This window comes from Gopherus flavomarginatus, chromosome 3 (assembly GCF_025201925.1).
Source record: "Gopherus flavomarginatus isolate rGopFla2 chromosome 3, rGopFla2.mat.asm, whole genome shotgun sequence".
NCBI lineage: Eukaryota > Metazoa > Chordata > Testudines > Testudinidae > Gopherus > Gopherus flavomarginatus.
The window spans coordinates 175,390,536-175,415,439 of record NC_066619.1 but is presented as its reverse complement, the minus strand read 5'-3'; the positions used below and the strand labels follow the sequence as shown (position 1 = coordinate 175,415,439).

The 24,904-nt window shown below is 39.5% G+C and overlaps 1 protein-coding gene and 1 long non-coding RNA gene across 3 annotated transcripts in view; one reads left to right on the top strand and one right to left on the bottom strand.

Moving 5' to 3' along the window:
- Positions 1–1,230: 1,230 nt before the first annotated feature.
- Positions 1,231–23,507, top strand: LOC127046909 (uncharacterized). The gene is made up of 3 exons (XR_007773252.1): positions 1,231–2,968; positions 4,280–4,345; positions 21,464–23,507. It is a non-coding gene; the product is annotated as an uncharacterized LOC127046909 (long non-coding RNA).
- The window catches only part of UBE2D3 (ubiquitin conjugating enzyme E2 D3), a 30,344-nt gene continuing 10,707 nt past the window's right edge, over positions 5,268–24,904 (bottom strand). The window contains exons 2-8 of one of the 2 annotated variants that reach the window (XM_050944551.1): positions 14,225–14,288; positions 14,096–14,127; positions 10,584–10,661; positions 10,102–10,207; positions 8,568–8,661; positions 7,977–8,026; positions 5,268–6,766 (exon numbers count right to left, since the gene is read on the bottom strand). In XM_050944551.1, the coding sequence (XP_050800508.1) occupies positions 7,978–8,026; positions 8,568–8,661; positions 10,102–10,207; positions 10,584–10,661; positions 14,096–14,127; positions 14,225–14,288 (423 nt within the window). In that variant the 3' untranslated portion in view covers positions 5,268–6,766; position 7,977. The remainder of the gene's footprint in view (positions 6,767–7,976; positions 8,027–8,567; positions 8,662–10,101; positions 10,208–10,583; positions 10,662–14,095; positions 14,128–14,224; positions 14,289–24,904) is intronic. The other variant, XM_050944552.1, reaches the window with a different exon arrangement.

Below are 24,904 nucleotides of genomic sequence, written 5' to 3'. Positions count from 1 at the left end.
AGTCTATCCATTGTTCTCTAACATGTTTTTAAATACTACTCTCCCTTTGTCTCCTGCAGCTGCAAATGTTTCAACGCTCGCCCTATCCTCTCCATCCCAGAAGCTAGCAAAGATTAGAAGGCAAAAAAACAAAAAAACAAAAAAAGCCCAACCACTCAATGAAATGTTCTGAGCTCATGCGGTGCTCCCACACTGAACGAGCCCAGCAGAATGCACAGAGGCAGACAATGTCAGAGTGCAGGAAAAAACAAAATGAACGCAAGGACAGGAGGGACATGCAGGAGGACAGGTGGCAGGAACAAGATGATAGGTGGCATCAGCATCCTGAGAGGAGGCAGGAAGCAATGCTGAGGCTACTGGAGGATCAAACTGATATGCTCCAATGTATGGATGAGGTGCAGGGAAAGCAGCAGGTGCACAGACTGTTGCTGCAGCCCCTGTGTAAACAACTGCCCTCCTTCCCAAGTTTCATAGCCTCTCATCCAGATGCTCAAGAAAGCGGTGGGGGGGCCTCCAGGCACCCAACCACTCTACCCCAGAGGACTGCCCAAGCAACAGCAAGCTGACATTCAATAAGTTTTGAAGTTCAGTGTGGTCTTGTCCTTCCCTCCTCCCCTCCACCTCTCCTGCACTACCTTGGCAGTTATCCATCCATTTGTGTGATGAATTAATAAGAATGCATGAATTTGAAACAACTTTATTGACTCTGCAAGCGGTGATCGAAGGAGGGAGGGGAGAGTGGTTAGCTTACCAGGGAAGTAGAGTGAACCAAGGGGGGAGGCTCATCAAGGAGAAAAACAGAACTTTCACACTGTAGCCTGGCCAGTCATGAAATTGGTTTTCAAAGCTTCTCTGATGTGCAGCAGGCCCTGCTGTGCTCTAACCACGCTGGTGTCTGGCTGCATGTAATCAGCGGCCAGGCCATTTGCCTCAACCTCCCACCCATCCATAAACTTCTCCCCTTACTCTCACAGATACTGTGGAGCACACAGCAAACAGTAATAACGATGGGCGTATTGATTTCGCTGAGGTCTAACTCAGTAAACTGTGCCAGTGTGCTTTTAAACATCCAAATGCACATTCTACCACCATTCTGCCTTGCTCAGCCTATAGTTGAACAGCTCCTGACTGCCTGTGTACGGTTTCATGAGCCATGGCATTAAGGGATAGGCTGAGTCCCCAAGGGTAACTATAGGCATTTCAACATCCCCAACTGTTATTTTCTGGTTCTGAAAGTAAGTCCCTTGCTGCAGCTATGCACACAAACCAGAGTTCCTAAAGATGCGAGCATCATGTACCTTTCCCGGCCATCCCACACTGATGCTGGTGAAACATCCCTTGTGATCCACTAGTGCTTGCAGCACCATTGAAAAAATACCCCTTACGGTTTATGTGCTGGCTGCCTTGGTACTCCGATCCCAAGATAGGGATATGCGCTCCATTTATCGACCCACCAGTTTGGGAAATGTGCAGGTCATAGTAGATGGCTTTGCTGCAATGGGACTCCCTGAGTCACTACCCTTGATAGCAGCAGCTCAGTGATCACATTGGCTACTTGGATCACAGCAGCCCCCACAGTAGATTTGCCCACTCCAAACTGATTCCCGACTGACCAGTAGCTGTCTGGCATTGCAAGCTTCCAGAGAGCTATCTCCACTCGCTTGTGAACTGTGAGGGCTGCTCTCGTCTGGCATTCTTGCGCTTCAGGGCAGAGGAAAGCAAGTCAAAGTTCCATGAAAGTGCCCTTGTGCATGCAAAAGTTTCGCAGCCACTGGGAATCATCCCAGAACTGCAACACTACACGGTCCCACCAGTCTGTGCTTGTTTCCCGGACCTAGAATCGGTGTTCCATAGCATGAACCTGCCCCATTACCACCATTATGTCCAAATTGCCAGGGCCCGTGCTTTGAGGGAAGTCTGTGTCCATGTCCTCAACACTCGTCACTGCGCTGCCGTCGCCTCCTTTTGAAGTTTCTGGTGCTGCATATAGTGCACGATAATGCTCGTGGTGTTTACAGTGCTCATAACTGCCACAGTGATCTGAGCGGGCTCCATGCTTGCCATGGCATGGTGTCTGCAGGAGAGCAGAGTGGCAACGGAAGCAGTCATTCCATGACAGTTTGTAGTCCTACTGCACAGTCTGCTGCCAGCAGCACCCAGGACACAACAGCGGCAGCTGAGCAGGCTGCATGCTTGCCATGGTATGGCATCTGAACGGAAAAAAGGTGCAAAATGATTGTCTGCTGTTGCTCTCACGGAGGGAGGGGCAACTGACAACATGGCTTAAAGGGTTGGCTTACATGGAATTAAAATCAACAAAGGGGACGGGTTTGCATCAAGGACAAACAACTGTCACATCGAAGTCTGGCCTGTCATGAAACTGATTTTCAAAGCCTCTGATGCACAGCGCGCCTTGCTGTGCTGTTCTAAATCGCAAACAGCCTAGTCAGCAAACAGCATCAGGAAGTGTTTAGATGTCCAAAAGCACATTCTAACACCATTCTGCACTTGCTCAGTTTATAGTTGAACTGCTCTTTACTACTGTCCAGGTTTCATGAGCCATGGGAACAAGGGGTAGGTGCAACTGTGCGGTGCTGCCAGCTGGGAGAGAAGCCTGAGGCAGAAGTCTTCAGCTCACAATATTCCAGGCAAGACTGAATCTCCATGAGACAAAAGTTAAAGACGAGTATGACCTGGAGTCACTCCCATTTATGTCCAGGCGCCACTCACTGAGGTCAGCCAGGAGCATGCATGTCTGCCCAGGCACCCCGACCGAGCTCACTGAGGTCAGCCAGGAGCACCCAGGAGACTACGACAAGCAGTTGTATTGCATTGTCTGCTACCGCAAAGGCAAGGAGCTGCTGCTGTGCGGCAATGTAGTACCACATCTATCAGCAGCACCCAGGAGACAAACTGTGACGGTGAGCTGAGTGGGCTCCATGCTTGCCGAGATATGTCATCCGCACAGGTAACCCAGGAAAAAAGGCGAGAAATGATTGTTTGCCACTGCTTTCGTGCGGGGGTGGGGGGGGGGGGGGGCTGATGACAGGTACCCAAACCACCTGCAACAATGTTTTTGCCCCATCAGGCATTGGAGCTCAACCCAAAATTCCAATGGGCAGTGGAGACTGCGGGATAGCTACCCACAGTGCAACGCTCTGAAAGTTGACACTAGCCTCAGTATTGTGGACGCAATCCGCTGACTTAATGTGCTTACTGGGGACACAATTGACTGTATAAAATCAACCTAATTTTGCAGTGTAGACATACCCTAGATTTTTCAACTTCCCTTGCTTCCTGACAAGCTTTTAAAGACTAAAAGCCTAAGTTATTCTCCACTTGTTTTTTGCTTCTCATATTCAAAGTAACTGACATCAAAAACACCTTTGATAATGACACAGGTTTAGAAGATTTGGGACATTTGAGTAATATTTGTTTAGGGCCTAATCTAAAACCCACTGACAGGTGCATGGCCTTTAAAGATTATTTATGCTTATCAAGCAAGTTACTGTATGAGTTTAACACTAAAATTGAGTTGTCAATTTCTTCCTTCAAGCTGTCATAACACTGACAAAATTCTGACCTGTACTGATTTGATATTTTCTGTTATCTCATGACAACATAATGGATTAATCGGTAGCTGTATTAGAGAAAAGTAATTTAGATTACTGAAGTCTTAAAATCCTAATTTTTCCTATTCAATTTAAGCCTCTGAATTGTAAAGTAGCTTCAGAACATGGGAACTACTTCCGTTATTATACACAATATCCTTGACTTAAATCTTAGAGCTGGCTGAGAAAATTTAATTTCTGCAAAAAACTGAGGTTCTGGAAAAAAGCTTCATCTCAATAGACAAAAGCCTAGCTTTCTCCATAAAAAAGTTTTGAGAATTGAAATTCCACAATATTTAGTCTTAGAAACACCACAAAATGTTCCTGCTATGAGAATTTTTTTTTTTTCCTGGAAATATTGAAACAAAGGCAGCTCCCTGGCTCTCATGGAGAAGTTGCCAAGGAGCTAGACAGGCAAACTGGCAGCGAACGAGGCAAGGTTCCATCCTAAGTTTAGTTGAAGTTGACATATTCCCATAGAAAAGCCACTGTAAATTCAGTGTGAACACAATTCAGGCAGCACTGTCTGGCACATCCCATGAGTGAGAATACACTGAACACCTGAAATTTTCAATTTCAGTGAACTGACAGGATCTATATTTTAGCCAATCTTGATTTTGCACAATGCTTCCTCACTCTAACATACCTAATCCAGCTTCAATTTGTAGGTGCCTTTGCAGGTGAATTACTCAGGTAGAATGAGGACCAAGGCATCTTTTTTTTCCCTGTGGCAGGTAAGAGTGACCTCACTATCTCAACTGGATTCTACTTTTCTCTTCCTAATCAGGTCACTTCATAGTCTTCTGGCTTGATTTTCTGCTCAAGTTAGATGGTACTGCTCTTATAGAAAGCAAGAGTTTGCTGAACCTCAAAATTAATAGAAAGATGCATCTTTCTAAATTTAACAAACTAATCTGACCTGCATAACACAAGCTACAAACTTCACCCATTAATTCCTGCAACAAGCCCATAATTTGTTTGAAGAGGAGTACATTGTACCTGGGAGAGGGGGTAGTAAATATATCAAATAGACACTCAAGCAATAAAGACATCTGTCTGAGCAACATCGGTTCACAAACATTATGTGAGAGGTAAGACAATGTGCTCAATCTTAAATTGCAATGCTCAGCTAACATTAAGTTTAATTGCATCTTTAAAAATTCACCTGATCCCAAAAGAACTGACATAAATACACCCTGTAGAAACAGAAGAATGCCACAAGAATCCGGTTACTGAACTAGTGATAGGAATGACACCTTTGCCTAATATTCCAGAAAGCATAGTTAAGAAAGCTAGATGGTATTTGAAATCACAATTGCACCTCTATTTTAAAACCAGAACAAAACCATGTACCAAACTACATATTCAAATATTTTATAAAAAAGTTAAGGTTTAACATTTATTTTACATCTAACTTTCCATATCCATGTGGAGACAAGGAATTAGAATGCACATGAACTATAAGCAGTGCAAAAAGTGGTGCCAGAGAGAAGTCACAGATGCACAAACTGATAGCATAGGACTGGGGGGAAGCTATGAACAGTAAGAATGGAGACAAAAAATAAGGAAATTCATGAGGAAGATGACAGGAAAGAAAAGAGCAGGATTAATAATGCCCTTGTTGCAGAGGAAAGAAACTAATGGCACAAGACAATGTTTCTTGTCAAATTAAAAATCCAATAGCAATGACTCTTTATTCATTCAAGTTTCGTCACCTGAAATAGATGTCTGTTGTATTAAAATATTCATTAATGTAAATGGCAGCATGGCAGAACAAGTCCTTTTCAATGGATAACAAACATCCCACATAGTAAAGTCACTTCAACACAGCCTCATGACAACTCCCACATCAAAACAGTACTTTATTTTGCAGTTTTTGCCCCATTATTACTCTCACATTAAGATCTTTCAGCTATCGTGTATACAAGAGGAAGAAAAGCTTCTCAGTCAGCAAACAGGGTGCATCTGGAAATGCCTCCACAATACACCATTTCAGATCTGCTGGGTCCCAAGTCCATCCTTGAACTCTGGGCTCCCAGTACCAAGTATAGCTCACTAAGGCTACACTACTAGGTTAGCTTATTAATTCTGCATACATCAGGCTGATCAATGTGTCAACCTGCAACAGACCAAGTATTATAACTGAAAATGGCAAAAGATTCACTCTATTGAACTTTACATCATTATTTGATGTCAAACAATGAGGCAAATCCCAACAGTATATACAAAAACCAGCTTTGCTTTTACAAAAGATTGTTTCCCATATTGATTAATCCAGGCAGCTAACTCATTGGTTTATGCAACTTTATTGAAGAAAATAAATCAGTTATTAGCAGAGCTATTAGTTGATCACTCATCCATTGACAACTTGCTTCATTTATTCAGTGCTATATTAAACAGTGTTCTGGAAGACAGATTAACTAATAGCTCCAAGCCTCCTAACAAAATTTAAATGAATTACAAAAATGTTCTGAGACCCTATTTTGGAATACAAGGGATGTTTGACTTCCAAATTTTCATTCTCTGTAGAACAAGAACTGGTCATTCTTTTATTGACATGCATAAGATACATCACATTTTCTGTTCTGATGCTATAGAATCTGTACCAATTCTTCAGCCACGTCAGTTATGAGCATAAGCATATAATAAAACCTCAAATCTCTAACACTGGAAGGTTTAAAACAGGATGGATGTTGCTACTGCAATGTTACTTCCTTTGATGTGAGAAAATTGAACATCCATCTCCCCTCCCCTCAGGTGATATCTTCAGTATCTGTTAGAGCAGTGAGGAATGGTTTTAGTCTCATAACCAAGTTAGAATGAAGACATTGGCCACATAATACACATGCTCCTTTTAAAAAAAAATTTCTGAATGTTGGGCAATTGTTCTTGTGTAACTACTTTATAGATTCTAAAAGCAGTTATTGTCCAAAGCTGGAAAAACTAAAGTCTTCTCAGATGAACATGTGCATGAATGGAAGGAGGTAAACAAAAAAATAAAAAGATGAGGTCTGATAGGGGAGCAGCCGGATAAGAAAATCAAAAAAGGAACAGTAATTTAAAGTTTATTCCAGCTATAATGCAGGTTATTTTGACTTTTAAGGTATCATCACATGGCATACTTCTGAGTCCATTCCCGAGATATTCTGTTGTATCTGTGAATAAAGGAGGAAACACATTAAACAGGTCCAGTTAAAGCACAAAGTGATATTTAATATACTACTTTTAGAAGAAAGTTTTCAGTAATTTCTTACTGAAGAAATTCACTGCTGCTGCTTCTTTCAACTGGCTGTTCCAGTTCTTTCTATACTTTCATATGTGATCTTTTACTGAAGAAAAATAAGTCTTACTAGAACGTCTTCAAGAAACTTAGAACAAAAGCCTACATTTTGAGACTATTTGAAACACACTTAGATTGCATAAAAGATAGGTAAATTGCTAGAAGCATGTTATGAAAGATTATTGCATGGGGCGGGGGAGTAAAAAGGGGTGAAAATTAAAAGTTCACTTTTTTGATAGATATATTAGGTTGTTTGGAGTGTGATTTTAGAACCAAGTCTAAAGAATACTGCATGCTATGATTAGAGATGATATATTGAACCCTACAGTCAATTATGTTATTGGTGGATTTTCAGTTATGTCCTGACAAAATTTCCTTTTCAGTTGGAGAATGATGCAAGACCCATTTTTCATACCAGTATTCTGCCCAGGCACAGAGGTTTTAACTGAAAAATAATGACAATGAATTCCAGCCAGTGTTTGCTTTTAGAAAAGGTTATTAAAATAGGCCATGAACTTTTTGTACAACACACTAATCTACAGGAATTGGGCAGATACAATTAGTTTCTTAACAGCATGCTTGTCAGTATTAAAGTTAATTTCTAACTATACAAACAAAGTAAAAAAACCCCCAAATAACCAAAAACAGTACTTTTCCCCTTTTTAAGCACATTCAATTTTGCCTGTACACACCGTCTGAATTTGGACCACCTAGATTTTTATTTATACATGGTGGTTTGACTACACAGACCAGTTCCCTCCACCCCCAGTCTCTACAAAATTTGGTTAAATACTTACCAGGAGAGAGGTACAAGATCTCTCAGAACCTCAACAATTCAAAAAAATCTGTTTCTTACTACCACCACTACGTTTGTTTTGCCATGCAAGAATATTATCTATTTGTGAGATATAGTAATTGGCAAATACATTTCACACTAATCACAGATCAAGCTGTTAAATATTCAGGTTCAATAACTGATAAATCCATTATCTTTGTTAGTTAATCCAGTGTCTTAAAGCATGCAGCACTCAAGTGCTGACCGTCTCCATTTTGTTAAATGCACCGTCAAGTGCAAACATTCTTACCCTACAGCATAGCGTATTTCTCTGTCCACTCTCTTGCTAACCTATTGTACCTAATTGGACAAGTATATTTAATATTAATATACAAACTTCAACAGCTATTTCACTGAGTTCTATCTGAGTACAACTGTAAAAACCATGCTTGAGACAAAACAGTTTCTACACAGATAGAACACCACACCTTTATCCAATGGGAAGCGTCAAAATGGAAAAAGTATGCAGTTATCAAAAGAAGGCACTAGAGTATTTACAAGGGTAATTTCTCTCCTCAAACTTTAGAGGCTTTATATGAACTGATACTATTTCAGAGTGTCTCACATGAGACTGCTTAGAGTAAACCAATAATTTTAGATAAACTTTCAAATACAAATCACTACAACGTTAGTGAAACACCTCCCTGCAGCTTCAAAGATAGCACACATTTCTTCATAGTTGCATGTTTCCATAACCAATTACTTCTTCCTATGCCACAAATTCAGTCTAAGAGGGAGAGATCACAAGTATCTCATTCATTCCCTCCCACTGTTTTCTTACACAAGAAGAGTATGTTTCACAGTATATTAGTAAATTATCCTTATATAATTCTGTACTTACTTGTCTCTGTCTGTTTTATAGATACGTGCAATCTCTGGCACTAGGGGGTCATCTGGATTTGGATCACATAACAGTGAACAAATGGATAAGAGAACTGCAAAATAACCGAAAAGATTGCTCAACAGTCAAATCTGAACAAAGATCTCAGCTAAATACAATGGAAATACAGTTAATTTGCTTTGTTAGGACAACCTCAGTATGCTATAAAGAAAAGATTCATTAGTCTTCTGTTTATGATGCATGCTGTGTAAGTTTAGAGGCAAATTACATAGCCCAACTCTAAATGTGTGGCTCACAATCATTAAAATATATTTATAAAGGTGTTTAACTACCCCCCACCCCCTTTTGTTTGTCCCTGAGCTCCTCTGACTCTAGCAGTTCCCACCATCCCACAAATATACAAAGAGAAAGGTAACGCTGTCCAAACTATAACGTTACAGAGTGGCAATCTACTGAGCCATGTTATATAGCTGATCAGCTCTTTCACAGCTAGAAGTCTCTGATACACAGATTTGAATCAGATAGGATTTCTTCTCTGCAATAGTAATAATACAGTAATATTCTAGGCTGATCAAACTAGATACATACTGATAAGATAAAAGGAAACACTAAAGTAAGACTACTATGGAGAAATACTGTTTGAAGCAACTTATTTTTTACATTCTTCATTTCCCATCAGTGTTTTTTAAAACTGTAAAATTCAGAACAAGCAAGCTGGGGGTATAGTGTCAACGCAACATGCAGATCCAAATTCAGACACAAGCTTGGTTCTTGCTCCATGAATAGGCAGGAATCAGTAGTTCTATAGATAAAAGAACCCTTTGCTTATTCTGACTAGTGCAACTATCTCAGGGGGATCTACCAAACCAAAAAAGGGAAGTGAGCTCTGGTGAGCTTTTCTTGAAGTCAATTAGTTTCAAGAGTTGAATTCACTAGATTTAATGAGAATATTCACATTTACAGGAAATGGAAGGGAAAAAGCCATAAAGCAATACTGATCACAGTCTAAAATATGATTACTAAATTCATATATGGAAATTAGTACTCCATATTAACAGCTAGCAATTAACTGCCAAGCATTAGACTGATCACAATCTAAAACTGGGAGTTTTCTATGAGCACACATGCACCAACAAGTTACAATTTTAGACTGACCTACTTAAATCAATGCAAAAGGTTGTGTAGACACTTATTTTGGTTTAAAACCAGGTTAATTTCAGATTATCTTCATTTAGGAATAGTTTAAAACTGAAATAAGCCACTCTAATAGAAGAATCCATATAGGGATTCAACTGCACTGGTTCATGTTGGTGAGTAGAAAAAGGTTTAGCAATAGCTAAAGTAAAACTGCACACTGTTTTGTTTTTTAAAACAAAGATGAAATAAATAAGCATACAACAATGTAATCATTACCACATATGCAAGATGCCCTTCGCAGGCTACAGTATAATTGGAGATTAATGGAATGCCAAGAAAACTAAGCAAAAAAATCACAGTAACAAAAGGATGATGGAAATTGTAATGTTTTCTTCACCTTTAGAAATAGTTAAAGCAGGAGACCACTGTGATCTTAGAATATCGAGACAAATGCTGCCATTACTGTTAATATTTGGATGATAGATTCTTGTTGTAAATGCAACCTATAACAAAAAATAGATAAAGTATTTGTTTCACATATGCTAAATAGCGTAATTAAGAGTTACACACAAGTACAGATAAGGTGCACCAGACTTACTGAAATATGTGTTGTGGCTCCTGAACACCAAACATTTGAATCAGATACTCAGCACTTACATGCTACTTTTCCTCACCACTGTACAAACATGAGTTATCAACACTTCATATGGTTAAGTATCATCTCCACTTGTCTGGCAGTGGAGAAGTTAAAATGATTTGTTCAAGACAAAAAAAGCTCAAGTGAAGCAGGGCTGCTATTAGAATTCAGATGTTCCCGATTTCCGTTCCTAAGCTCGGTTCATTAAAAAGCATTAGTCTCACAAAGAAAAGACTACTTGCCTTAGGTGGTTTGAAAGGGTAGTCTGTAGGAAAGTGAATTGTCAAGAAGAATACGCCGCCTTGATATGGACTGTCATTCTGTCGAAGAAACATGTCCACTGTAATTATACGCCTGAATTAACTTTTGCAAGGAGATACACTACTCAATTAGCAAGGCAAATCATTCACTTAAAACACAAATAAGATGTTTAATCCACAATGTAAGCACTGAATTTTGATGATACCTGGGCTTAATATTGGGGGAAAGAGATAACTGACTGCAGCAATTGGTCACTGGCAACGAATTTCCTCCTAAAACAACTGTATTCTGTAAAGGCTTAGTTTAAAGCAAGTGTTACATGCAGGCCAGATCTGGTTCTGACAGCTTCTTCCACCCTGCAGTCCCCTTTGCAATTTCAGATGTATCCAAACTGCAGCAGCTCAGAGAGTCAGGAGAAAGCTGGAATGAGAGGAGTTTAGGAGGGACTACGTGCCTGGCTAGCCACAAGCAACTGATCCCTACTCCCCCTGCCCTTGTAGCAGTTTTTTGTAGACCAGTTGCAGTCCTTTCCAGCCTTCTGCACATTCTGTCCCCGCCATCACCACTGCTTAGCTTTCCAGTCCTTTCTCTCACCACATGCCTGGATCCCTGCCTCTGGGTTACACATAACCAGGTTCCTGGAAATGTATTTTCTTCCCCTGCTCAGGGAAAAGGCAATCATAATGATAACCTCAAGGGGGGGAAATTCTCAGGTTCAAGTGGTGGTGGAATTACCACCCAACGTACAGCAACAGAGAACACTCTCAAAAGGTGGAGACTGAGCCAGTGACTTATCATTTGTGGGGGGGGAGGGGGAAGAGGGAGGAAGAACAGGAAGGAGAGAAGCACATACAAAAGAGGAAGTTTTAGAAAAAGTATAAGCTTTATTAAAAAGTCTTTAAGTGCAATATTTAACTTTGCTGGCTAAAGAAGCACATTCTGCGATTTTGTAGTTCTCTCTTATTGCTTAAGCCCTCCCCCCCCCTCTTGGCCTCAGGACTGAGCAAAAAAGGGTAGTTTGATCCTTGTCACAATGGGTTTCACATACTTGGTCTACAGGAATACTGGAAGATGGCTTTATTCTGTTGATCTATTTTTTAAAATGTTATATCCTTTAAGGCCAATCTCTTGTTTATATACAGACTAGCCACATCCTATTCCTTTAGTTTATATATTCTTTAATATTTGCAAATGAAGCAATGTAGTTAAAAGCCAACAGATAAGTCAAGGGGCAAAAATGTCATGCTAGAGTTGACACTTCAATGAGACAGCCTTGGCAGAGATTAAGTGCATCATGCAGCAGTCACTGAAAAACTGCTATATTGGCAAATGAGAAGTTCAAGAAGTACTTCAACTCTTTTACTGTATACATGCTGGAAGCAAGTCTTAGTAGTTAAAGTGAAGTCACAGAACTGGTTAGAACAAGTGTAGAAAAGAACTATGAAAGCTTCCTAACATGTCTCTGACAATGAGAACTCAATCCTTACTATTAGACTTCTGTGTCAGTAGTGGATCTCAGATGTGGAATATGTTAAGTCATCTATCTGCACTATCGATGACTACCCTGTCATTAAGGTATGAGGCCTACACCAGTGGACCACTAAGCTATTATCCTAAAGCTAGGATAAAATTCTAGCTAAAATTCTGCTCTAAAGTATGTGCTCATGCTATTCCAAAGGGCATAACTAATAAAAGCCTCTTGCTTGATAGCATAAAGATTAAGTGAGAAAAAGAGGATAAACACTGAATGAGCAGAAGAGGTAGAAAAGAAAATTTCTGAATTTGAAGTCCGACTATACTTTGAGAGTTGTGACCATGCAGTCAATCATGTAAGTATAACTCAATGACATACAATGGAGCTCATTCCATACTTGAAGTAAACTTCCAAAAGTATTAGTATAGCTATTAAGCAAACATTCTGGTCTCTCTGGAGTGCATACTTTGTTGCATGCAAAGGGATAACAAGCTATAAGGACAAATCCAGCATTTTAACTTTGAATTGAAGATACAAGGATTCTTCAGTTTGACACCCAAAAGAAGCTCTGCACTAACTGGTATCAATAGAATATCTAAACCAGATTTGGACATGTGTAAGATCAAAGTAGTACATTAACACTGCTCTGATAATTAAGTTCTACTCTAACATGACTAAGGCCTAATCTACACTTAATTCAGGTCAATATAGCTATGTCACTCAGGGATGTGACAAATCCACACCCTGGAGCCCCACAGCTATGTCAACCTAACCCTTGCTGTAGACCCAGCTGCTGTCACTCAGGTAAGTGAAGTTCCTACAGTGACAGAAAAATTCCTTCTGTCACTGTAGTCTGCATCTATAACCCAGGGTTACAACAGCATAACTATGACACTTTAGTTATGCTACCACAGAAGCTGGAATTTAGACATGGCCTAAAAGTGTCACTGAAGGGGTTCCATGTTTATTGGCACTTGATTCAGTTTGCTCAGATTTTTAAATTTTGAATGAACTGCCAGTCCTGACAGAGCCTGGAATCTGAAAATGACTTAGTGCCTTCTCATACCTCATTAACAGTGAGACTGCAGATGAAACAAGCCTTCAGTTACATACGTGCAACCCCATCAGCCTTCAGTGAGGTTGTACAGGTGTAACCAAGACCTGATTTTGGCCTGCAGAATCTTATTGCTCATTATGCATAACAGAGAGAATCTAATCCAATGTTCAGATCCCAGGCTGAGTACGCACACTTGGCAATTATATCACTCCATCTGTAAACTAAGCAAGTCTGGAGTAGTTCTAGATATGGAACATTAATATCTTTAAAAAATCTCTTTAGGAGGAGAAATGCACATTAATATAATTCTCTTCATTATACAAAAAGCTGTTTTCAGATCCCAAATACAAAACATGCACCCCAGTGTACTATTTTTACTGAAGGGAAAACTTTGTTATAAGGTAACTAGCCACAGCTTCCTGGAAGACTACTTAGGGTATTTTTTTGAATAGCTTTAATCCAAATATGCATGTCTTAAAAAAATTTGATAAAGTTTGTTTGAAATACTAAAGCATATCAAATGGCCAGTGTGGTTTCCTAGAACCTTCAACTACTTGGTTAACTGAAGTACTAAGAAGTCTAACTTGTAATGCTCTTAATCCTCAATAATGGCAAGGGGCTTTAGACCTTCTTCCTAGTCACGTTATACAAATCACATTCAAATTTAAAAATGCATAATAAGCACTCAGAACACTTTGCACTTCAGAAAACTTTTCATGACAACACCTTGCATTGCTATGCAGGACATCTGAATTCAGGTACATGTCATGTTATGGAAGTGACACGCCAACAATGAGGAATCTGCATAACTCAAAACTCACTTTCCCTCACTCTGTTCTCAAACTGGCATTTTTGAGAATGTCTACATTAAAAAAGACTAGAGAAATCCAAAGACAATTCTTATTCAACAAGAACTATGATTTCAAGTTAGTATTAACATTCATGGGAGTCAGAATACTTACAGGTCCCATAATTGTGGCTTGCCAATGGAACACTAAAAAGGAAAAAGTTAGTGTTAGTGTTATTACTTAGACATTATATACTTTTTGAATTAAAATGAAAACATAACATTAAAATTTAATACTACTTACTATCATCTCCAACTGGACCTGCAGAACACTGTGCTGGAGGGTCACGGGCTAAGTCACTAAGTTCCTAAATAGAAAACATTGTGTTCAGAGAGAGTGAGTGAAGTGCCTTAGCCACTGTTCAACTGGAGGTACAGAAAATCCTTACATTGTTTTTCCTGGATAAAGAGAATGATTTGGCAAACCTATCAACAGGAGCAGTTGTGGTTGGTATTACCAATGTTTTCACTAAAGAGTAACAAGACCTGCTAGCACTGGCAATTTAAGTTAGTAAGTAAATTGAGTGCTGATACTTGGAAAGTCAACAGTAAGAACAGAATTACTACTTGTAGCTTTTAGATACCTCAATGCGGGGGGGGGGGGGGGGGGGGGGGGGGGGAAGGGGGAGAAATAGCATGAAGAATTAAATGAAGCCCAACAAATGTTTAGGATTTCCTTCCTTAAAAATACTTAATATCACAAGAGGCAAAGGAACAGGTAAAATGTCTTCACACTTGCAAAAAATCTGAAATTTATCATTTGTGTTCTGGACAAACAGCAGCACAGTTGTTTCATTTCCTCTTTCACTTCGATGTAAGACAGATCCTACATATGGTGTTAGCGATTTTATATTATTTTTATATATAATATGTACAATATATAAAGAGGCCCACCAATAGATCAGTCTTTTTTCAGTTCACCTTTTAGAGAACAAAGATTACAAAAGGAATACAACATGCTTTTAATAAATGCAATTAACATTATGTAACAATTTCACTCGAGTATGTTCTTAAAATTCTGAGAAATCTGAACAGACATGGTTTCTCGAGTGGCTTCACAAAAGGGAATGAAAATAGAGATTTAGAATGAAAGATTTGTCCAGTCATAGCAGTTGTGAAATCAATACAGTAAAACCAGAAGTCTCAATCTCAGATTTCTCAGTTAAAATAGCAATTGTCTTGAATTTCATTGAAAAGGGAGTGTTAACTGCCATTTATGTAGTCAAAAGTAAGTCAGTTTACTTATTCTTCTTAGTATACTAAAAGATTGCAGAGGGATTTTAAAAAGAATTCTTCACAGCTAACCTCTTAAGACATCAAGAAGTCATGAGTGCAAGGAAAGGAAACTAGCCCCGCTTTCTATAATGGATTAGTGTTAGAAATCACATGCATTTCACTTACAAGTTACTAAAACCAAACACTCTGCTATATGTCGAAGGTTTAAGAAACTTAGACTTGAGTATTGTGATGCACAGACATATGGAAATTTTGATGATGCAGCTTAACACCTTTATAGCTGAAGTAGCTTTCACATTCATCTTGGTCTGTGGTGAGTTTACAAACACTTGAAATAAAAACACTTTTGACCAGTTATGGTTTTAGCAAACTCACCACTTGCTAATACTTTAACAGCAAAAGAGAAAAATGCAGGTCAATATGGCATTAAAGGAGATTTCAATTTTCCTGTCCCTTCAGTCAAACAAGAGTATCACTATGTAGGACAGCAGTTATTGGAAGGCACACAAAAAAGTTAACCTATTTTTCTCTACTGCCTCACCTCTCAAAAGTTTCTTCAAAAAATACTCTTATAAGTAGTAATTATTTTTCTGCTCCAGTAGAAAGTCCTGACAACATAAACCAGTTCACTTTGTAATTTTTCCTTCAACATTGCAAAAAACTGTTCAGCAAAACAGATACAGCATTGATGAGGTATTATCTTTTATTAGACCAACTTCTGTTGCTGGGGGAAAAAGAGAAGCTTTTGAGCCTCCACAAAGCTCTTCTTCAGGTCTGGGAAAATAACCTAGAAGAGCTCTGTGGAAGTTCAAAAGTTTCTCTCACCAACAGAAGTTGGTCCATGAAAATATATTGCATCACACACCTTGTCACTAATATCCTGGGAGGGACACAGCTACATCAACACTGCATATAGCAAAACAGAGGTAACCAAAGTTGACCTCCTTCCCTCCTAAACATTTAATTTAATCTGAGGTGTTAATGTCAAGGCTTAGTTCAGACCATCTATAGAGCTAATGTAAAGCATAGCAATCAATTGCAGTCTAGGCACTTTAACAAAAACAGCAGCAGACAACTTCACTCTATACCACCCCTTCCCATTCTTTTACAATAGATTCTATGACTTCACTCTAAATCAGGACATGTTATACTGGCTAGACTGGAATATTCTGCTCTCTTTTATTTATGGTACTTTGCCATTGTAACTAGAAAGGTAAGTGTGGCATCTGTAAGTCAATCTAAATGGGCCTGTATTTGTTTGCTTTTGCAACAAATCACACAAGTTATGGATCAACAAGGCCTGAATTTACAGTTGGAGACCTCAAACATTTTGTATTGCAATGTTTCTCCTGCAGTTCTGAGAACATAAGAATTTTGGATATACGTTGGGGGCGCATCAGTTGGAAGCGACGGAGGAAGAGAAGGACCTTGGGGTACTGGTTGATAGCAGGATGACTATGAGTCGCCAATGTGATACGGCTGTTAAAAAAGCAAATGCGATTTTGGGATGCATCAGGCGGGGTATTTCCTGCAAGGATAAGGAGGTGTTAGTACCGTTGTATACGGCGTTGGTGAGACCCCATCTGGAATACTGTGTGCAGTTCTGGTGTCCCATGTTCAAGAAGGATGAATTCAAACTGGAACAGGTTCAGAGACGGGCTACGAGGATGATCCGAGGAATGGAAAAACTGCCTTATGAAAGGAGACTCAAAGAGCTTGGCTTGTTTAGCCTGGCCAAAAGAAGGCTGAGGGGGGATATGCTCGCCCTATATAAATATATCAAGGGGGTTAACGTTAGGGAGGGAGAGGAATTATTTAAGTTTAGTACTAATGTAGCCACGAGGACGAATGGGTATAAACTGGATATTAGGAAGTTTAGACTTGAAATTAGACGAAGGTTTCTGACCATTAGGGGAGTGAAGTTCTGGAATAGCCTTCCGAGGGAAGTAGTAGGGGCAAAAGACTTTCCTGGCTTTAAGACAAAGCTTGATAAGTATATGGAGGGGATGTTATGATAGGATCGTCAATTTGGGCAATTGATCTTGAATTACCACCAGACAGGTCTGCTCAATGGTCTGCGGGGAGATGTTGCATGCGATGGGTACTGAGTTGCTGCGGAGAACTCCTTCTTGGGTGCTGGCTGGTGACTCTTGCCCACATGCTCAGGGTTTAGCTGATCGCCATATTTGGGGTCGGGAAGGAATTTTCCTCCAGAGCGGATTGGCAGGTGCCCTGGAGGTTTTTCGCCTTCCCCTGCAGCGTGGGGCACGGGTCGCTTGCTGGTGGTGTCTCTGCAGCTTGAGGTCTTCAAACCATTTTTGAGGATTTCAATAACTCGGTCCTGGGATAGGGGTTGTATAAAATTGGATGGGTGGGGTTCTGTGGCCTGCCTTGTGCAGGAGGTCAGACTAGATGATCAGATTGGTCCCTTCTGACCTATGAGTCTATGAGTCTATAAGCAATGGCAGAATGAAATTAATAGTATTATGGTCAATTTTTCTACTGCTATTCAGACATAGGGGCAGCTGTTCTTTCCAAAGAAATCAAGATAAATCCCATGTGAAATGTCTTTAATTACTCAATTTGTGCATGTTTTTCTATTAAATGGCAGAGATTCTTCAATTTTATGAGATTTTAGGTCATTTTCTGGTACATCATAATATTGATAAGATCCCTATGTTGTTACAGGGTGATTCTCTAAGAACATTCCCAACAGGATGAGAAGTGGTTTCATTTTAATTCTTGAAATGATACTAGGGAAAGGAGAGAGAATGCCCTAGGTTGGGGTGGGCAAACTTTTTGGCCCGAGGGCCACATCTGGGCATGGAAATTGTATGGTGGGTCATGAATGCTCACAAAATTGGGGGTTGAGGGTGCAGGTTCCGGGCAGGCTCCCAGAAGCAGCGGCATATGTCCCGCCTCTGGCTCCTATGAGAAGGCGTGGCCAGATGGTTCTGCACACTGCCCTGTCCGCAGGCACCACCCCCTGCAGCTCTCATTGGCCATGGTTTCTGACCAATGGGAGCTGTGGCGGTGGCGCTTGTGGTGGGGGCAGCATGCAGAGCCCCTTGGCTGCCCCTACACTTAGGAGCTGGAGGGGGGACATGCCACAGCTTCTCAGAGCCATGCAGAGCAGGGCAAGCCCCTGACCCTGCTCCCCAGCTGGAGCCTGAGAGCATATTAAAATGTCTGCAAGGCCGGATGTGGCCCCTGGGCCATAGTTCACACCCTTGCCCTAGGTTCAATGTGTAGTCTCAATTCCTCTAAAAAGACGTGTGGATGAGAAATGAGATTACATCCATGTACATGAGAATGGTCACTTTTCTCAATGTCTAGCTAAAATCTGTTGAGATCCACTGGAGAACTCCTCTAAATACTAGAAGTGTCATAACAGATGACTCATCTTCAGTTGAGTAGAAGCAATCATATGGCATTTAACAACTGAGATACATTAATATTTACACTGTCACTGGACTATCCAATTTGATCTGGGAGAAGCAACAGATCTGTTGATATGTTATGTTCTTTTACCAAAAACTGCCAACAGCACCTAGAGCCCTAGGCGGGCTCTTTAGTTTGTAAAAACACACACAAATATAAGTGAGATTGTACTGGAGGTAGAAAAAATTGAGGTTTGCACTGCAGCTTCACAAAGGTTGTAAGAAGCAAATTCCATAGACCAGGGAGAGTTACAAAAGAAAGATACTGGAGGTCTTCAGAGCAGTAAGTTCAGACTAAAAACTGAGACATGAGATCTCTCTTTTAGTGTAAGAGGGATTTTCTAATAAATCTAGTAAAAAATGCAAATACTTAAGCTAGAAGTAGAAACACCTGACTGCCAGTGAAAGAAATCCCATCTAACAAAAATGAAGCGGAGGACAAAGCAAAGTTCAAAGCAAAGTGTATATGTAGAAAGATTGTGCGTATCTATAGCTTAGCTAATACTAAGAGTTTGAAAGTTATAACATTTGAGTTTCAGGACTCTTTACTCCTCAAGTCACACCCACCATGGGTATTTACTCCAATATGGAGGTACCCATTTTACCCATTAAGAAAATGGTTTTAGATACTGGTTAAAAATGATTTTCCTTGTCAGCATATAAGTAGCCTCAACAGCCTGAAGGACCATGGTTCTGGCTGGCCTACTGTGATTAGATAAAACATGTCTTGATTTTAAACAGATTTAATGGGTAAAAATTCCTGTGCAGAAAGCATCGTATAGCACATCACATTTCAACTGCTACACAAACATTAAACTTCAAAAGCCTGATTAGGTTAACACTCCTTGTGCGCCTTCATTCCCTCATTTGGGAAGATGCATTTTTCATCCCTCTTAGCCCTACTACTTGTGTGGCAAGCTAGAACTAAATTGTGCAGCACGGCCAACTGATTTCAGAAGTGCTCCAGCAAGAACCTGAGAATTCGGCACAAGAGTCAGTGTCAAAAATTTAAGTTCATTTTCACATTTAATATAATCAGCCTAGTTGTTAGAATACAGAACTTAGGTGTATTTGTTTCTCACTTAGCGAGTTACAGGGGTATAAAAACAAAGAATAAAAAAAAAATCAGTCCGCCTGTGTATGGGCCTTCTCTCACGAGGATAGTCTGAGGCCTTGTTCTTAGGCTAAGGCCTTTGGCTAAGCATCAGGGGCAGCCATAAGCTGTGAAATGTAGGGTCATATCCAAACCAGTCACTCTGAAGTAAGGTGGTATTGGGCTGCTAGGAAGATGATCCTGTCTCGATAGTTCCCATCACCACCAGATAAAGAAACAGATATTAAGATGTTTAAAGAAAACTTAGTTTGATAGCATCCTGTCTGGCAAGAAATCACTTAACCACCATTGTTATGAACCCTCATTTCTGTATTGTTTTAGTTTTCTATTGTTCATCTTTCTGGTTCTCTAATTGCTTCTGTCTGCTGTATAATTAATTTTGCTAGGTCTAAGTTAATTAGGATAGTGGGATATAATTGCTCAAGAGAATTATGTTACAATAAGACATTAGGATTGATTGGTTAAGGTATAGAAGAGATTATTATAAAAACTAGGGTCGAACAGGAAGCGGAAGGGAAACTGGAATCACCTTCGTTAAGGGGGGGGGACGGGAACAGGGACAAGGGGTAAAGGCTCTGCAGCATCAGAGTTGGGAAAGGAACACTAGGGAACAGATTATCGACATATAGAAATAAGCCTGACTGGTGTAAAGGACTTCAGAACATGCTTGCTTGGAAACTAACCCCAATAAACATTGCATTGTCTGCACTTCGGACTTCTGGTCTTTTTGTTTGCTGTGCATGACAAGAACCAGGGAAGTGGAAGGGTGAAGGGAAAGCCCTCTAACACTAGTTTTCAAAATGTTTATAGTAATACTGAATTCTATTTTACGGTATTCTCAAATGTCATGCGTTGTTCGTTTATGTTACAGCTACATCAAAGAAGCTGTCAATGAAAAGACAGAGGTATTTTGCATTTGGGTAGTTGAAAAATTCCATGTTGGCTTTTAGATAATAGCGATAGGCATCTCTAAGCACCTCCTCCTACAGACAACCAAAAAAATCATGATGGCACTTGGAATCTGGAAAAGCGTGAGGCCATTTGGGTTATGGCAGTCAAGAAAAAATTGACGTTTTTCACATTAGGAAAGGCAAACATCTGATCTTTCCTCTCATCCTTTGAGGCAAGGGGGGTGGAAGAGACCAAGACAGACTGATTTGGGAGTAGGGGGGAGAAGAGGACAAGGGACAAAATTTCCTCCTCAGGTCAGTGATCAGCTGCCCCAATACCTACCACTGCTTACAGCAGCAGTGGGCAAATATTCTGGCAGAACCTTTCAACCTGTCAGTGAAATAAATAGTTTCAATATTAGGCTTTGAAAGTTAATATTTCATTGAGCTGAATAGGAGCACCTCACCTCTGACTAAGGAAGATAATGTTTACATTTGATGCACTTTAAGGTTCTCTTTACAATCATAAGACCTGGCAGTTTTTTAAAAATTAAAATGAAGCACCATTCTGTAGTAATATGTCTACAGAAAACGAGGGGCCCTGTTTACTCTTTCGATCCCTTAATTGTGTCACTCTGCTTGTTCTCTCTAGTTCCCTTTAGTCTTAGTCTCCTCTTCTTTGTTTGGAAGGCATATTTAAGGATACTCCATTAGGATTCCTCAAAAAATTCCTAGCGTAGATTCCATTTGATAAGGAATAGATCTACCTCCATCTTGAGACAGCTAATGATACCTTTTTTCAGTTTACAGGGACAGTTCTGAGAAATATGAACAGTATTTCCAAGCAGCTGACTCATCTACAGAGATCTCAGACCCAGCTGGAAAGGAATAAATGACTGACCAGTCTTGGTTCAGAACTTGGATGTACTACTACTAGAGGGAAGTATTAGTCTTGTAATAAAAGCATAAGACTAAGAATCTGGTTCTCTGTCTGGATCTGCCATGGACTTCCTGGGTAGCTTTGGGCAAACCACCTCTGTATCTCAGTTTTCAAATCTAGAAACTTGTGATAGCCATATTAAGGATTAAATGTACAGCATTTTAAAGCACTAATTAAGGATTAATTACACTCTACTGTTCCTGTTGAATACACTGCACCTCACAGTGCTCTAAGTAGCAGTACAAGTAATTTGACCCAGTAGGGAAAGTTATGAACATGGCAAGATAGTTGGGACAGTGAAAAAAAAAAAAAAAAACACACCCTCAGTTATGATCATGACAGATTTTAAAACACAAATTCAGCATTTACTAAGAGTTTCTGCTAAATTTTTGGCTTAGAAGTTTTACAGTAACTTTGTATTAAGTAGTAATAAGGAGGGAAAGAAATGACAATACAGAGGCAGCCATTTCCCCCAATATTCCATGTGCATATGAAAGCAACTCAGTGGTTTCAAGACAAGAAATATTTTCCATCACTGTACTGTAAAAGTTAATTGCTAATTATATTTGCGCAAAATGGCCAAGTCGTTGTTGATGCTGGGAACCATAAGTGAATTTCTTGGGTTTTGGATGGAAAGTAAACCAAAATTTTAACACTAGTTTTTGCTTAAATATTTTTGTACTACTGTATTTGAGCACACACATTTATAAGTGTGGATCATGTGTAATTTCAAACACTGAATTGTGCTCCAAGTACACACCACCCTACAGAACATGAAAAGCTTGAATTTTGCAACAAAAAAAAGACTAACTCATCTGAGACCCCTTTTTCAGATATTATTTAAAAAGGTTTGAGAGAAGAGACATCTGAAGGGAGAATGAAGACCGCTGAGAGGATCAATGGCACAGCACTTGTGTGCTAACACAGTTCCATACACTGGGTACAGTTAAGAACATTTCAGAAATATAGCAGCTAATGTAAAAATTGTTAGAGACCTGATAATTTTAGAAGTTAGAATTTAATGCATTACAGCTGCCTTCTTGCAAGACACCTTACATAACAGGCTCTGTGTCCACTCTTCTCTCCGTCACTTGTTAGAGTTTGCATTCCATGTCATAGCTGCTGCCCCTTCCTGGTCCAAGTTGAAATAAATTCTACTAGTTCAAGATGAATGCCAGCTGACTTCACCCCACGGATTCTAGCGGGTGCTTTTTTCTCTCCTACTTTCATAAAGTGTAATAATCTAATGGGGAGTTTAAGACTTGATTCTGAAGATTAAATAATTAAAATAGATTATTCATTAGAAAAATACATTGCAGTCTTCTGGTAACCAGTGAAAGAGGCACAATAGAAAAGGCTGAATTGATCTGCTAACGTTTCAAATAATTTGTTTAAACTAAGAATGAGAAATTACAGACCAAAATGTAATTCCAGCAATATTTAAGCCCTAGCAAAAAGACATTTAGACATCAGAGAGCCTTCTCAAAGTACATTAACTTGACACTTAAAACATCAACACCCAAGAATGCATTATTAAATTAATCTTCCCTCATTGGAGGAGACCTAAGGACTACTCTGTGACAGGAAGGATTGAAAGGGTCTAAAAAGAGGGATAAGGAAAAGAGAAATTGTAAGCCTGTGTTAAGATTAAAAGTGGAAGTTAAATGCCTTTCCTAAAACAGCCACTCATAGCAGACAGAGTACTAGAATTAGTTATTATTGGAGCAGAATACCAGATAAAGTCATAATAGTTCCAGTGCTACTCATATTTAGGTGGTGTCTCAAATGCAAGTATAACCATCAAAAATACATACAAAGAGACATTTGGATAGTAACAAAATATAACGAAACAAAATTCATTATACCTATTACAAATATACAGTTAAAAACAAGTCACAGCTTATAAGTAACAAGTCAGTCAAATGTTAATATTTATATTAAAAAGGCATTAAATTATTAAGAAAGTGAACACGGGCTAAAGTGACCAGAGCAAACAGGCAAGGAATAAAGCCATCATACAAAAACAGGTACAGAAAACACTGAAGACAAGCCTGAAGATCACGGATATATTTAAAAACACCACATTTTCATTCTCATTAATTTGTCAGTACATTCCACACCTTTCAGGTACATTCCTGTTTTGTCTTTAGGACCTAAGCTCTTGAGGGCAAAACTTAAGATTATGCAGTGTCTAGCAATGTGGTTCTGGTCAGGACTGGTGGATGCTACCACAGTATAACTGTTACATATAAAAAGAAAACCCCCACTTTAAAAGAACATGCACGTTGTAAGTTAAGTACTCAAAAGTTTGGAAGTTTCAGACCTCAGGTGCAACTTTAATTCAGCTACCTTGTACATGTGCATGAATTATGTTAGTCTAATTATGATCAAACTATTTAATTGACAGGACTCCTGCCTCAATCAGTGCACAGGATTGTGTAGTTGAGGACCTGTCATTTGTTATAGAAGTTAGAATGGGTATAGAGAATAAGGCAGGGATTACAGAAAGAGAAAGGACTCATGGTTAAGGCAGTTGCATGTCACTCCAGAGAACTGCATTCTATTCTCACTTTTCACACAGTTCCTGATGCTGGGGAAATTACTTAAACCAAACTTCATAGGTGATCACTACCTGTTTTCTTCATTTTCTGAATGCCTAACTCAAGGCACCTTGAGCTCACTGCAACTGAAGTCAGCTGTAGTTGTGCTCTCAACATATCAAGTACCACAAAAAGGCTAAGTAATTTTGTTTTAAATGGCCATATGCATCTCAAATTAGGCATACAATATGAATGTATGCTTTCAGCCTTAATCTCTTTGCTTCAACTCATTCTCCATAAAATTGGGTTATCCCTGTCTCACAAGAATGTTGGGAAGACAACTTCATTAATGTTTGAAGCACTCAGATGCTATGGTAGACACCTCAGAAAGACTAAGCAGAAATTAATTAATCTGTATTCAGTGCAGTTTGGACAATGTGAAGTAAATAAGAACTAGGACCACATTTCTTTTTATCCTTATCTTTCAGTATATCGAACAGCTACCCATTTAGTGAGCAGCATCCATCCTGTACATCTAAATTCTGGCATTTCTCCAATTTGAGAAGCTTTGCAATCTTCACGTACAAGAAAATCCTTATGTTAAAAATATTTCCAAGTTTTTTTTTTAAAAAGAGTAAAAAAAACCCCAAACTATCATGTGGAACATACTGACACCCCTCCCTTCTCCTCCAACATGGGTCATCAGCAGAGCTGGAACCTTTAGAACCACAGCACAGAACACCACCTGAGGTAACAGTAAGAAA